We start from the raw sequence: 15,454 nt of genomic DNA on the forward strand, positions 1-15,454 counted from the left end.
GTGTGGCTTGCTAGAAATGTATTTTATTGGTCTTCTCAAAGAATCAAGTTTGGATTCATTGGTCAGTTGTATTTTGGGGAGGCTGACTTTATTCACTTCCCAGGTTCTTGAAGTGGATGCTTAGCTCATTCTTTTGAAATAATTTTTAATAAGTGCATTTAATGCCATAAATTTCCTTCAATTTACCTGTATTACTCAAGTATTTTTTAGACTTTTATTTTTCATTTTATATTATGTTTTATTAACTTCATCTGTAAAAATATTATTATTAGAATACAATTGTTTTTCAATGTTATGTTAGTTTTTGCTGTACAACAAAATGAACCAACCATATGTATACATATATCCCTTCCCTCCTGAGCCTCGCTCCCACCCCCCAAGTCAGGTTAATTTAAAGCAGTTGTTCTCAAGGTGTTGCATTAGCCAAGTTTTACCATGTATTTTTCTTTGCTGTTGTTGTTGTGCTCAGTCACTCAGCTGCATATGACTCTTTGCGACCTTATGGACTGTAGACCATCGGGCTTAACTGTCCATGGGATTTTCCAGGCAAGAATACTGGAGTGGGTTGCCATTTCCTCCTCCAGGGGATCTTCCCAACCTAGGGACTGAACCCACATCTCCTCTGTCTCCTGCATTGCAGGCAGACTCTTTACCACTGAGCCACCAGAAAAGCCCATTTTCTTTGTTATTCTTCCCTAAATGGTGTGTAAATTTTATTTAAATCATGAGTTATTCAGGAATGTGTTTTTAAGTATTCAAACATATGAGAATTTCTAATTTAACTAAATTCTGATCAGAGAATGTGGTCTATACTATAGTAATTCATTAAAATATCTAGCCTGGTCAAATTTTTTAAATATTTTTAAGAGCGTGAATTCTCTATTTGTTAGGTGGAGGGTTTTTATATACGTAGCTATATAATATTATTCTCCAAAGAAGACATACAGATGGCCTCAGTTTAGTTAAGCTGCTCAGTCATGTCCAACTCTTTGTGACCCCCTGAATCGCAGCATGCCAGGCCTCCCTGTCCATCACCAACTCCCGGAGTTCACTCAGACTCACGTCCATCGAGTCAGTGATGCCATCCAGCCATCTCATCCTCGGTCGTCCCCTTCTCCTTCTGCCCCTAATCCCTCCCAGCATCAGAGTCTTTTCCAATGAGTCAACTCTTGGCATGAGGCGGCCAAAGTACTGGAGTTTCAGCTTTAGCATCATTCCTTCCAAAGAAATCCCAGGGCTGATCTTCAGAATGGATTGGTTGGATCTCCTTGCAGTCCAAGGGACTCTCAAGAGTCTTCTCCAACACCACAGTTCAAAAGCATCAATTCTTCGGCGCTCATTCTTCTTCACAGTCCAACTCTCACATCCATACATGACCACTGGAAAAACCATAGCCTTGACTAGATGGACGTTAGTCAGCAAAGTAATGTCTTTGCTTTTGAATATACTGTCTAGGTTGGTCATAACTTTTCTTCCAAGGAGTAAGCGTCTTTTAATTTCATGGCTGCAATCACCATCTGCAATGATTTTGGAGCCCCCAAAAATAAAATCTGACACTGTTTCCACTGTTTCCCCATCTATTTCCCATGAAGTGATGGGACCAGATGCCATGATAGTCGTTTCCTGAATGTTGAGCTTTAGGCCAACTTTTTCACTCTCCACTTTCACTTTCATCAAGGGACTTTTTAGTTCCTCCTCACTTTCTGCCATAAGGGTGGTGTCATCTGCATATCTGAGGTTATTGATATTTCTCCCAGCAATCTTGATTCCAGCTTGTGTTTCTTCCAGTCCAGCGTTTCTCATGATGTACTCTGCATATAAGTTAAATAAGCAGGCTGACAATATACAGCCTTGACGTACTCCTTTTCCTATTTGGAACCAGTCTGTTGTTCCATGTCCAGTTCTAACTGTTGCTTCCTGACCTGCATACAGGTTTCTCAAGAGGCAGGTGAGGTGGTCTGGTATTCCCATCTCTTTCAGAATTTTCAGTTTATTGTGATCCACACAGTCAAAGGCTTTGGCATAGTCAATAAAGCAGAAACAGACGTTTTTTTGGAACTCTTTTGCTTTTTCCATGATCCAGTGGATGTTGGCAATTTGATCTCTGGTTCCTCTGCCTTTTCTAAAACCAGCTTGAACCTCAGGAAGTTCACAGTTCACGTATTGCTGAGGCCTGGCTTGGAGAATTTTGAGCAGGCCCCTATGATATCACTTATATGTGAAATCTTAAAAAATGATACAAATGAACTTATTTACAAAACAGAAATACACTCACAGACACAGAAAACAAGCTTATGGTTACCAAAGGAGAAAGGGGAGGAGGAATAAATTAAGAGTTTGGGATTAACAGATACACACTACTATATATAAAATAGATATACAACAAGGTCCTTACTGTAGAGCATTCAAAATCTTGTAACAACCTATAATGGAAAAAAAATCTGAAAAAAAAAATAAGACAATCATTTTGCTGTACTACTAAGTTGCATCAGTCGTATCCGACTCTGGGTGACCCCATAGAAGGCAGCCCAGCAGGCTCCCCCGTCCCTGGGATTCTCCAGGCAAGAACACTGGAGTGGGTTACCATTTCCTTCTCCAATGCATGAAAGTGGAAAGTGAAAAATGAAAGTTAAGTCACTCAGTCGTGTCTGACTCTTAGCGACCCCATGGGCTGCAGCCCACCAGGCTCCTCCATCCATGGGATTTCCCAGGCAAGAGTACTGGAGTGAGTTGCCATTATACCTGAAACTAACACAACATTGTAAACCGACTATAATTTTTAAAATATTGTTTAAATCTCTGTTCCGTGAAAATGATCCATTTCCACTGGAAAAGAAGTCCATATTGGGAAATAATCTTAAACTGACTTTACAATAAATACATTCAAAGAAATAAAAAATAAAATCTAAAACAAACCCAAAGCTTAAGAGACTAACACAGAAGATGTGAATTAAGTAAAGATGAATATGAAAAATAACTAAACAGAGAAACAAACATTTGATAAAAAAAATATTCAATGAGATAAACTCTAAACTCATCACAGAGAACGAATTTTTTTAGTTTTGTTAGAGCTTTAATTGACAAAATCATAAGACTTTTAATGTGTACATTGTGATGATCTAATATACACACACATTGTAAAGGGATTACTCTCATCCAGTTAATTAAGAAAGAATTACTGAATTGGAAGATTAAGGAATTTGTGCAGAATACAAACCTATTTTGAACTGTATTGTGGTAGTTTAAAACTGCAGCCACAAATTCTTTGATATGCCTTCTATTAAGACGTGGGTCTAGCCCCTGCATTCCTCTCATCTGGGCAGGTTTATTGTATGCTTAGTGGCTCATTCGTTGTCTGACTCTTTGCAACCCCATGAACTGTAGCCTGCCAGGCTCCTCTGACCATGGGGATTCTCCAGGCAAGTATACTGGAGTGGGTTGCCATGCTCTCCTCCAGGGGATCTTCCCAACCCAGGGATCGAACCCACATCTCTTGCATCTCCTGAATTGCAGGCAGATTCTTTACTGTCTGAGTCACCTGGGAAGCCCAAGTAAGGTCGAAGGGATATTATATGATTTCTGAGCCTAGATAATGAAAGTCTTATTATTTAGCTTTTGCCTCATTTTCTGGAACAGTCACTATTGGAGCTCTGAGTTGCCATTAAATAGTATGATTACCATGAGGAAATCATACTACATTGTGAGGAAATTCAAACCTCACAGAGAAGTCATGTGTAGGCATTCCACCTTATAGTTCCAGTAGAGTTCTGCCTTGCTCACGTAGCCTAGATACGTGAACCAAAAAAACCCAGCTATTCAGATGATCACCAGCTGGTCACGTCCTCTCATCTGACACCCTGAACATCATGAAGCAGAGTCTAGCTATCCCTGAAGTACCTATCCAAATTCCTATCACACAGAATCTTGGAGATTAATAAGGTGGTTATTGTTTTATGCCACTGTGTTTTTGGAAAGGTTTGTTTCACAGCAACACACAGAATACATGAAGCATGTATCTAATCAGTAGTTTTAGGATGAGAATAAACAGTATGGTGGAAGTCATATTTGGAGAGACAATATACACTGAGAATTTTCTAAAGTTCTTGAAATAGAAGCAGATGGTAAAGAATCTGCCTATAATGCAGGAGACCTGGGTTCAATCTCTGGGCCGGGAAGATCCCCTGGGGAAGGGAATGACAACCTACTCCAGTATTCTTGCCTGAAGAATCCCATGGACAGAGGAACCTGACGAGCTATGGTCCATGGGGTTGCAAAGAGTTGGACATGGCTAAGCATGCACACACTTCAGTGTAGCCTCCAGGTAGATCTGGAAACCCCTTTGTCCAGAATTAGGTATCTCAGGCCTCCTGACCCTCAGGGATATCAGAGAAGATAGCAGATCTGTCTGTCAGGCAGGAAAGCAAGCAGACAGGGTGCCCTGATTTCTCTTCTTGCTTTCACCACTGCAGACAAGCCGGGGCTTGCTTTGGTTCATTTTTAAAAAACTCTAGGTCAGGGTGGAAACCATTTGGAAGGTTTTCCCAAATCCCAGTTTCACAGTGAGCCTGACTAAGGTGCCATACCCTATACAGGATGCTGTTGATCCCCACTACTCTGAGGAATTCAAACTCCCAGCCAACTTCTACCTGCTTCCAGACCTAGAAGACCATCAGGGCCCCAGCTCTAGGTTCACTAAACTAGTGGTGCTGCTTTTTACTTCTGATACCTAGAGATGATTCTCTTGTGACTGAACCAGAGACATTTTTTAATTTAAAGAAAATGTTTTTGTGGCTGGAGTTCTTGGAGAAGATGCGGACATTCAAAGCATCGCTCACAGTACCATTTTGACTATTTTCCTCTGCCTTTCTGGATGTGAGGAATTCTGTGGTCTTGCTACCTTCTTTGGCTTTATTCAGTAATGGGGACTGAGGTTCCCTCTGTTCTCAAATGTCAAAAACCTATTCAGAATCTCTGTAAGTCTCCTCGGGATTCTGACTTGGGATGAAGGGAGGCAGAGTACAAAGTCCCTTTGTTTCTTGCTCTCCTCTCTGATTTTCTGTATGTATCAATTTGAAGAACTTTTAATATATTCTGATGCTGAAAGCCTTGCCCTTAAATCATCAGTCTTTGTCTTGATTCTTCAGAATCTATGTGATTTTATTACCTGAAGTTTTAAAATCCTAGAGGGCAAGGGATAAAAGAAAATATTGGGGCTGGGGGTAGAAACTCCATAATTTACTATCTCATTATTATTCTATCAGAGAAAAGATTTCCATCTCTGCCTTTGTGTCCTGAAAGTCTCTCTTCCCATTTCTTCAGAAGCCGCATTTCCTATCTCCTGAGCCTCTCTTTTCTCTCTTATTTTTCTATCCTGGATCCTTTCTGCTGAGGGCTCTCACCTCTCTGTAAGACAAAACCTCTCCTAGTTCTCTTAGTTTATAGACAAGCTTTTTGAAACCACTCAAGTATCTTCAGTAACATCTACATGTTGATGACTCCCAAATTTACAACTCTAGTCAGATTTCTTTCAAGTTCTCCGGATCATAAGATCTCTCAACTCCAGACCACTCCAGTTTAACATGTCCATAAAAATCCATTATCTTCATGTCCACACATCACTCCAAACTATTTCTTGTCTTGTGATTTCTATTTTCATCTAGTTTCTCAAGCAGAAACCTGGAGTCTCCTGGATTTCTTCCTCTCCAGTGCTCACATCCAAGAAGTGACCAAGTCCTGTCATTATGTTTCCATTTATGGATTTATAGCCAAGTGTTTATTATGTATCACTAGAACCATAACGGTATAATGAATTAAAGATAAGGTTAAGGTACTAAAATTAAAAAAAAAAATTAAAGTGTCATTGGATTCAAAGTAAAAATTGTTTTGGTAAAGGAAACATGATTAGTATCACCCAATAGGACAGAAAGCTTAAAAGAATGAAAAACTTACAAGAGAGTGTCAGATTTAATTAGAAGGTTCCAAGTGATCTTAAAACCACCTGAGGGGAAAAAGAGGATTTTCAGCAGAGTGTCTAGTAGTTTTAGCAACTGTTTGGACTGCACTACTCTGTACTTACATGGTGCTTTCACCATTACATGCGTTAGAGGTAAAAGAAGGGTAATATTCCACATTGTACCTGCAGGCTAAATTCAAATGATATATTTTGTTTTGGGGAATATCAACTTTAAAAATGGCAATATAAAGTTTCTCATGGTCTGTACCAGCCTCAAAAAGGATCATTAAATGGAAAACATCTTGAACTTGTCAGACAGCAAGAATCAGAGATGTCCCATTCAGCAGATAGAGATCACTGGGTCTGAAAGTCTATTTCAGAGGTTGCCAAGTTCCTTTCTTGTTTTTAATTTGGACTGGGGATCTAGTCATTTCTTAGAGTCTCACAGAAAGTAGATTCTAATAGGTAAGGGTCTAACAACTATTACTACTACCAGGTAATGTGGTTCTTTGCTCATCCATCTCTTCTTTTGCTTCCTCCAGACTTTATAATTTCCCTTTTCTCTTTCCGTGTTCTTGCTTCTTTCTCAATTCAGTTTTCCTCCCTATCTTTCTCTTTCTCACTAGGAAAAAAAAGAGCAAAGCAAATGTTGAGTTTCCTGACTGGTCACATTCCAGAGAAATGAGGAAATGCAAGTTGTTATACAACTGGGAGGGGTCAGGTGTGACCTAAAGTTGAGGGATGAGAAGAGAATTCTAAAGAGAAGAGAAGGCAAAAATGTTCAGTAAAGGTTTAATGTTAGACTTTTGTTATATAAAATGATCCTTTGTGAATCCCATCTAGGCCATTTCATCCTTCTCAGGCTGTGATGGTTCCCAGTAGATCCAGAATTGCCAAAGGTCAGCAATGATGTATTCAAAGATGATCACCCGTGTCAACTTTTGTACAAAAGTGTCAGCACCTGATATTGTGTTACAGTGAGCCTTAGGACATGTCTTTGGGAATGGCCTCTAATAAGGTTTTTTTTTTTTTTTTAAATCACCAGTATGCAAAAAGCTATTACATTTATTTTTAATCTATCTCCTATTCAGTTTCCACATTACTCTAAGGCTTCCGTAACTTGGCAGAGTCCAGACATTCTTTAAAAACAATGACAAACAATGAAACTCCTAGCAACAATAACAACCACCACAACAATAAAAAATCTACTTTACTTTTTGGTTGGTGGGAGATCAATAAAAGCCTCCCATAAATAATTTGCCTCACAGAAATAACTGCTCTTAGTATTGTGTTTTTGGCCATTTTCCGTGCAAGTCTACGTCACAGTTAGACTTTACACCTACTATAGTATATAACTTATGTAAGCCGTATTAACCTAAACGTAACTGTGACATAGAATTACAAAGGTTGCATCCTGCAGCCACATTTTAGCCTAGAATACTTTTAGCTGTGGTTTGCCATCACTTGTCTGGTAGGTGAATTGTAAATATTCCTTTTCCTTCAGGGAAATAGAATTTGAAAAAGTTAACTCTGCAAAACCTCATTCTGAAAGACTTTGAAGCTGACTGGAACACTTAAGGACCATCTGATTGCATGTCTGTCTGCACGTGATCTCAAGATGGACTGTTCCAAAGACCTCGAAAAGTTTTCTCACTCTGTACTACAACTGCCCCATAATTCTCCTCTAAGCTTTAAACCCTTGAGAGCAAGACTGTATTGTTCACATTTGCACCCCAGTGACTAGCATATGACCCAACACAGAGAAAATTCTCAATATGCTTTTGAGGACTGAGTGAATGAAAAAACTGAATAAATAATTAAACACTAAAATTTGAGAGGATCCATAACTCATTAAGCTTTCTCCTTAGTATTAAATACACCCAGATTAAAGTTCTGAGAAGTAAAAGATTGGTTGACATTTGTCTTCAAAGAGCGAGAAAGATAGGAATGGATCATCAGTTGAACATGCCCTGTGGACTCTAATGTCTTTATCTAAAATTCCTATCGCACTATAATGCTACAATTTAGCTGTCCAAAAAATACTTACAGAAAAAAGGACTTCAACTTCACCTTCTACAAGCTGATTATCTTCTGTAACATCTAGGCCACTGCTGCCTACATTTTGGAAATGTTGGTATTCCAAGAGTTGGCATGCCTTATAAGTTTACCACAGGGTTATTTTTCAAGAAGAACTAAACCCTTGAACATCTTCTTGGACAAAGGGTCGGATCACTTTGGATACCATAAAGGAAAGATCACAGCCACTGGCTGAGAGAGAGCAAGACAATGGGAGAGTGAGCCAGCGAGTCTTCCAGAAATGTCAGTTTGAAAGAGGGCAGGGAAAGCACAAACAGGTGGCTTTGCTCCTTCTAAGCCTCCTTATCCTCTTCAGTTTTGGCAGATCTTGGACCTCATCTCATTCAAATATAAAACTCCTAATGAACTGAGACATCCACTGTAGGTAGATGAAAGCTGTTTTCTCTCTTGGCAGTTTAGACTTGGTCACATGATACAGCTGGTCACAGAGTTTTAAGGCAGCATGCTGTATACCTCTCTCTCTCCAAATGCAATTTTACAACATTATTTTTTTTTAAAATCTATGTTATTTAGAATGTGAAGTTGAGTATGTGTAACAAGAGCAGCACCGCCTGCTGAGCACCCACCAAGTGCCTGACGTTGCTAGGCGCATCATCTAGTTATTAGGTCACTAGCTGTTTAGTCACTAAGTTGTTTCCAACTCTTCTGAGACCCTATGGACTGTGGCCCACAAGGCTTCTCTGTCTATGGGATTTTTGTTGCAAAAATACCAGAGTGGGTTGCCATTTCCTTCTCCAGGGATCTCCTTGACCCAGGGATCAAACCTGCATCTCCTGCATTGTAGGCAGATTCTTTACCACTGAGCCACCATGAACTCAGATAACATGCCTGTCTCTAGAAATATAACTTAAATATAAATATCTCATTTACTTTGAAATGGCATATGACCCTCTCCTTAGGAAACATACATTAAATTTATTTAGCCCTATCCTATTACAGGAGAAAAAAATAACAATAATAATGCCAGAATTTAGAAACATCTTTCCAGTGAGCAATACAAAGACCACTGAGTTTTCTGTTCCATACTCTGACTCAATTTTCTTTCTGATTTTTTACATCTAAATTTTCTATCCTGTTTCCAATCTAGCTGATTGCCTGTCTTCTCTCTTGCCATCTTCCCCAGAAGTGTGCTTTTCTTTTGCCACATGATAAGAGGATTAACTGGATCCCCTATCCCTAAAGTAGAAAATATAAAAGTTAAATAAAAGTAATTTGGACACCAAAGACCTTTTTCCTACATTGAAGTATGAGACTTTGCTGTTAGATAATTGATGAGTTATCCATAAATCTTATCAGTGTGCTCTTTACTGGCTGCCTAAGTAAATTACATCTAATAATTTCAATTTCTCAGGCTGAAGGCCCAGAAAATTTCTTCTCTTATTGCTTAGTAATGTTTCTCATATTGCTTAGACGTCAATATTCCATAGAAAGGTGGTCAGGAATTTTAAGCATTTATAGGAAAAGTCAGGGTCCAAATTTCACAATTTTCCCAAGATTGATTGATTCTACAAACATTTATGAGCATCCTTGTATTAGGCAACCTGCTGGGGGAGTGATAAACAGCAGCAAGCAAAAAACAGGTAGTGTCTGCACTTACAGAGTTTATAGCCAACTGGAGGCAACAGACATTGAATAAAGAATTAAAATATGACAAATGCCGCGAAGAAGATGGGCAGGGTGCTACGGGAGTATGTAGCAGGTGTAGCTAACCTAGCTTGATGGGGTGTGGGGCAGGGAAGACTTCTCCAAAGATGTTCCAGTTTAGGCTTGAAGCATAAGAAGGGAGAAAAGTTATATACATAAGGAAACAGCTGGTGTAAAGGCTCTGAGTAGAAAAGAATACCACTCATTTAAGGACCTAAAGGAAGATCCCTGTGGCTAAAGTGCTGACTTCAGGAAATGTTAGAGAAAAGGCAGGCAAGGCCCAGATCATGTAGGTCATCCTAAGGACTGGGGACTTTATTCTAAGAGCGATGGAAAGCCAATGGAAAATTCAAGCCAAGAATTTAAAACAAAAACTTTAAAGATTAACATGGCTAAAATATAGACTATAAGAATATATTAATTCACTAATTTCTTCTGGGACATGCTCTCATATCTTGTAATCCAATGATATTAAGAAATTTTATAAATACGAGACAAACTACCTCGGTTTATAACATGTAGAATTTTTGTGTGAACAGAAAACATCCTAGGATAGTTAAGCAAAGCAGAATAGTACTTGGGTACCTATCCATAGTAAGCCTTGAAGTAACAAATGCATATCGTGAGCTGCTCTGCTTTTCATCTATATCAGATTTTAACTTCAACTGAAAATGGAAGTGGCAAAATAATAGAGGCAGGGAAAAGAGGACTGTGTGCATGTGTGTACGAGCATGTATGCACACGTGTGGTTTCCTATGGTTCTGAAGAAGAGGAGATTATGACAGGATCAGTTTCACATTCTCCATGCTCAAAAATAGTTGACTATGCTCCAGATACAAGGAAAGAGGTGACTATAAAATAGTGAAAAAAATTGTTTTCCTTTTATTTGGGTGTTTTAAGAAAAAAAAAAAAGGCAGCTTCTGGGTAATACAACATATTTTGACATGAAATACATTGATTTTAGACTAGGGACCCCATGCTGGTTTCCATAGTACTGTTCTTGGAGTAGTAAAGAAATCCATGAACATAAAGGCCTTTGGACAACGTAAAGTATAAGAGGCCAAGGTTTTAATCTTCTTTTTTGATACTCTTCAGTCTTCCCTATGGGCATTTCTTCCTGTCTTCTCCAGATGGTCTACATCCATGAAAACAGCAGATAGGATTTTAAGGTGTAGTTCTTTAGCAGAAGTGTTTTCTTATGGGAGTTAAGAGGAACTCTTGAAGATTAATAGGGTTTCCTCTAGAAATTATTAGGAGAGTGAAGGAGAGAGCAAGCTCTGACTACTGCTGCCATCTCACTGTCTCCCAAACCAGAAGTTTCTCCTCTTAAATCTTGAACTGCAATGCTTCCTGACTGTTCTGGAGGCTCAGTGACTCCTTCTTGGAAATGAATGAATAAATTTACAGTGTTTGAGAAATAAATGAACTGTTTGTTTGAGAAAGGCTGCGAGTGAGTTCAATCAACTTGTATCCGACTCACTATTTGAAGAGAACGAATTACTCACTTGATTGAATCACTTAGTTGCATGTCTGAGGTGTGGTACTGAAGAGAACCCGGGCCAGCTTCCTATACGTTGTGTCCTTGAGTACTGCAATTGACAAATCATTTTCATCAAAATAGAAACACATTTATGAAGTATCTATTGTACACAAGATTTGTAAACAATCAGAATATGTAGGTTAATTATCAAAATAAATTAGTACCTGTTAAGGGTTCATGGTATAGGTGAGATGTGTATTATTAGTAAAAGGGAGGAGGCTTGCTATATATTAATTATCAGATTACCAAAGCTCTGAGTAAATTCAATAGGAATGTTAAGAGTAGCTTCTTAATCGAATCGTCAGTCTATGTCCGATGCAGGATACAGCATGCTTGGGGCTGGTGCACGGGGATGACCCAGAGAGATGTTATGGGGTGGGAGGTGGGAGGGGGGTTCATGTTTGGGAATGCATGTACACCCGTGGTGGATTCATGTCAATGTATAGCAAAACCAATACAGAATTGTAAAGTAAGATAAAGTAAAAAGAAAAAGAAAAAAAGAAAAAGAGTAGCTTCTTAGCAAGTACTTGGTGTCTGGTTGAAAACTGGCCGCTCTATTTACTTGGGCAGAAGCGTGGTTATATTAAGCTGTTTTTAATGATAAAAGGTTGTTTTTTTTGTTTTTTTTTTTTTAAGTTTCAACCCTCTGGAATGTGACTCACAATGTCCTGATACTGTATTCTTTTCTGTAATCAGAGTCTAGGACAAAGAAATCTATCTTCTAGCACTGAATGAGAATAAATTTGGGTGTGTGGCCAGATTTATGAGTATTACAGACAAAGACTGGATAACCTATTTTTTAAAAAAATAATTTTATGCTGCAGTAGTTCTATATTAGTAGTTTTAGCTTGATAAAAGAGCAACAGGTCAAAAACATTAATCAAATGCCAGTGTTGTACGTCAGGCACTCATATATTCATGAGAGTAAAAAGTGAAAGTCACTCAGTTGTGTTCAACTCTTTGTGACCCCATGAACTATGCAGTCTATGGGATTCTCCAGGCCAGAATACTGGCGTGGGCAGCTGTTCCTTTCATCAGAGGATCTTCCCAACCCAGGGATTGAACCCAGGTTTCCCACATTGCAGGTGGATTCTTTACCAGCTGCTGCTGCTGCTAAGTCGCTTCAGTTGTGTCCAATTCTGTGCGACCCCAGGTGAGCCACCATATATGCATACAGTTATCATTAAAGTTTACAGAAAGCCTCTATAGGTAATGTTTCCTTTAATCAAGGAAAAAACTGAAGTTCAGAGACTGAGATGGCAGACTTGGGATGCACTCAAATCTGCTAGCTTATGATTTTTCCATAAAATCACTTAGGCATAAAGTGAAAAATTTAAGATTAGGTAGGATGAAACAAAATGAAACAGCTTGTCTTCTATAATTTCTTTTAGTTTCAATGTAACCTTTTCTGGCAGGGGGGAACAAGGTGAATAATATTGCAGGAAGATGCTTGTATTCTACAAACCTGTTGATGGGGGCTAGTAGAAAGAGATGAAATTGGAAAATGTACATTAAGCAATATATAAACTTGGATCATAATCTTTCTGAATCCTATTGACTTTTAAAGTTACTTTCAAGATGGGTATCAATGTTCTATAATCTGTAAAGTGTAAATGTTACTATTCTATCTGGTTTGTTGAGACACTAAAGCTACTGAAGAGTCTTGAAAAATTCTTAGGAAAGCTGCTATAAAATACAAAGATGGCTTATATGTCTGAACTTCATCAGCACACTTAAAGCACTTTCTTCTTACCTTAACTGCCGCACTCATAATATTGCATCCAAATCACATCTCTATTCTCTGGTATCTCTACCAAAAGGTGGGTTCCTCCCAGACAGGGAACATGTCTCTTCCACAGTGGTATCCATGGTAACCTGGACAGTGTCTGAAATATAATAAATGCTCAGTAATGTTTATTAAACAAACAACACAACAAAAAGATGCATTTTTCCGATCCCAGTTTTCAAAATGAGAAGATACTAGTATTTTTCTAGATTGCTTGTTATGTGCCCATATACTGTTGACTGGACATAGGAGCCACAGACGTAAAAGGTGCTATTATGACAATTACTAAGGGAGTGGTTATTTTACATAATAAAAATTTTTTATTCTGGCTAAGATCTTTTAAAAAATCTAACCAATAAATTTCAGAAAGGAAATCTATGGTATTTTAGGTACTGTGTACCTACATGCTCAGTCGCTTCAGACTCTGCGACCTATGGACTGTAGACCGCCAGGCTCCTCTGTCCATGGTATTCTCCCGGCAAGAATACTAGAGTGGGTTGCTATTCCCTCCTCCAGGAGATCTTCCCGACCCTGGGATCGAAGCCATGTCTCTTAAGTCTCCTGCATTGGCAGGCAGATTCTTTACCGCTGAGCCACCGAGGAAACCCATTTTCGGTACTATGTAGCAGTAATCTCCAACCTTGGGCTCGCAGGTTGAAGAAAAGTCGGATTCTAAACCAGAGAGGAGAACAATCTTTCGCTAGGTGTCTCTCTTTCCCATGAGTGGGCGGCCTCTCGGGGGGAGGAGGGACGATAGGGGGCATTGTACAGCTGCAATCAAACCGCGTGTGGCACCACATCACAGTAGACGCTTGCAGCACAAGGGGGCATAGTTCAGTTTCTATTTCGTTAATGATAATCTCTCCTTGGGATTTAACTTCAAGCAGCTTACACTTTCATTTCCTCCAAACGTACACATAGACATTGGTCCAGTCTTTTCATAGGATTTTGACAGTGGCTCTTAACCCAGCATGAAAGGATCAGGTATCCCAAGTCTAAAGAAAATAGCCCCTTAAAATTCTGATTTTAACCATGAAATGAGGCCGGCATTCCTAGAGGGGTTTACCCGTTACACATCCTAAAGTACTTTGGGACAGCTCCATAATACCAATGGAAAATATAATTTGTAAAATGCTAAATAATTCTTTCAAATCACTAGGATAACAACTTCTCCAGGTACTTCCACACTCCATATTATGAAGAACCCATTCGTTGCTGTTTTTTTTCTTTTTTGCCTCAAACCTGAGATAAAATACACATAATAACCATTCAAAAAGATTGGGTCTAAGAATGCAAATTCATTTCCTAGAAACCTTTCATTGGAACTTCACGCAAGTATCTGTTTTTCTTGATACTATCTTACCCAATGCGTTCCTCTGCAACCCAAAAGATACATAGTGACGAGTTCTAAAACACTGCAGACACGCGACAGAAGGAAATTTGAAGAGGAGAAAGGAAATGGGACGTCTGCTTTTGATAAGCAAGGGGGACTCCCACTGGCGGGAGGGGTGCCTCTCCGAGGGATGGTGGCCCTGAACTTCGCACCGTGTCCCCTGCCCTAAGTGCTGGAAAAACCACTTGTCAGCCTTCCAAGATGAGTTCCCACCCCCACTCCGGCCTCCTCGTGGCAGGAGATGGCTCGTGAAGGCCGCGCGGGGAACTCCCGAGGAGGCTCCGTGGCCGAGTGCGATTGTGGGGTGGGGTCTGGGGGATTTCTGTGAGGGGCCGACCGCTGGGGAAAGTCGGATGTCCCAGTAGGCAGAAAAGGGATCTCGGCGGTCGTGTGCCGTTCTCCTCCCTCAGGGACCCCGTCCTGGCGGGACCCCGCCTCCCAGAACTCTCCCTGTGATGGGGAAACCCCTGGCCAGCCTCGCAGCCTAGCGCCGCCGCCTCGCCCAGTCGGCTCCAGCCCACCGCCCACCAGCCTTCAGGCCCGGCATCTTTTTCGTAGGCCCGGCCCTCCCCGCGTCCGTCTTGGAGAGGAAAACTATGGAGGCGGTTCCCGCCCGCAGGCGGGTGGAAAAGCCCATGGTGAATGCCTCGGGATCTCCCCCATCGCTGCGGGAAAGGGAAAGGGAGAACATGAACCTCACTGCTCTGGAGAACTACCCGATTCCCAACCTGGGGGAGGCCTTTAAGATGGAAGGGAAGCCGAGGGGAAACCCTAGGCACTTTTCGGGGAATCCACTAAGTCAAGGGAGGGTCATTCAGCCTGCACACATTGGTTTCTATGACAATACAGCTACAGCCTCCAGTTGCCTTGGCAGCTGCTTATCCAATCCGATTGGTTTCTTTTCTCTCCATCCCTGAGCTCCACCCTAACCCCTCCAACTGTGTCCCTGCGTGCAGAGGGAGGGGCCCCAGAAAAGAGGAGGGGGTCCTTAGCGTCACTTTAGGGCGCGAGGCCGGACCGGAGACGAGGGACTGGGGGCCG

The 15,454-nt window shown here is 40.4% G+C and overlaps 1 protein-coding gene across 1 annotated transcript in view; it reads right to left on the reverse strand.

The window, feature by feature from the left end:
* NMNAT2 (nicotinamide nucleotide adenylyltransferase 2) overlaps positions 1–14,471 on the reverse strand; it is a 214,885-nt gene extending 200,414 nt beyond the window's left edge. Inside the window, exons 1-3 of the mRNA XM_068986288.1 lie at positions 14,384–14,471; positions 12,988–13,120; positions 11,200–11,283 (exon numbers count right to left, since the gene is read on the reverse strand). Of these exons, the coding sequence (XP_068842389.1) occupies positions 11,200–11,222 (23 nt within the window). The 5' untranslated portion in view covers positions 11,223–11,283; positions 12,988–13,120; positions 14,384–14,471. The remainder of the gene's footprint in view (positions 1–11,199; positions 11,284–12,987; positions 13,121–14,383) is intronic.
* Between the last annotated feature and the right edge of the window lie 983 nt (positions 14,472–15,454).

This window comes from Capricornis sumatraensis, chromosome 14 (genome assembly GCF_032405125.1).
Source record: "Capricornis sumatraensis isolate serow.1 chromosome 14, serow.2, whole genome shotgun sequence".
NCBI classification, from domain to species: Eukaryota; Metazoa; Chordata; class Mammalia; order Artiodactyla; family Bovidae; genus Capricornis; species Capricornis sumatraensis.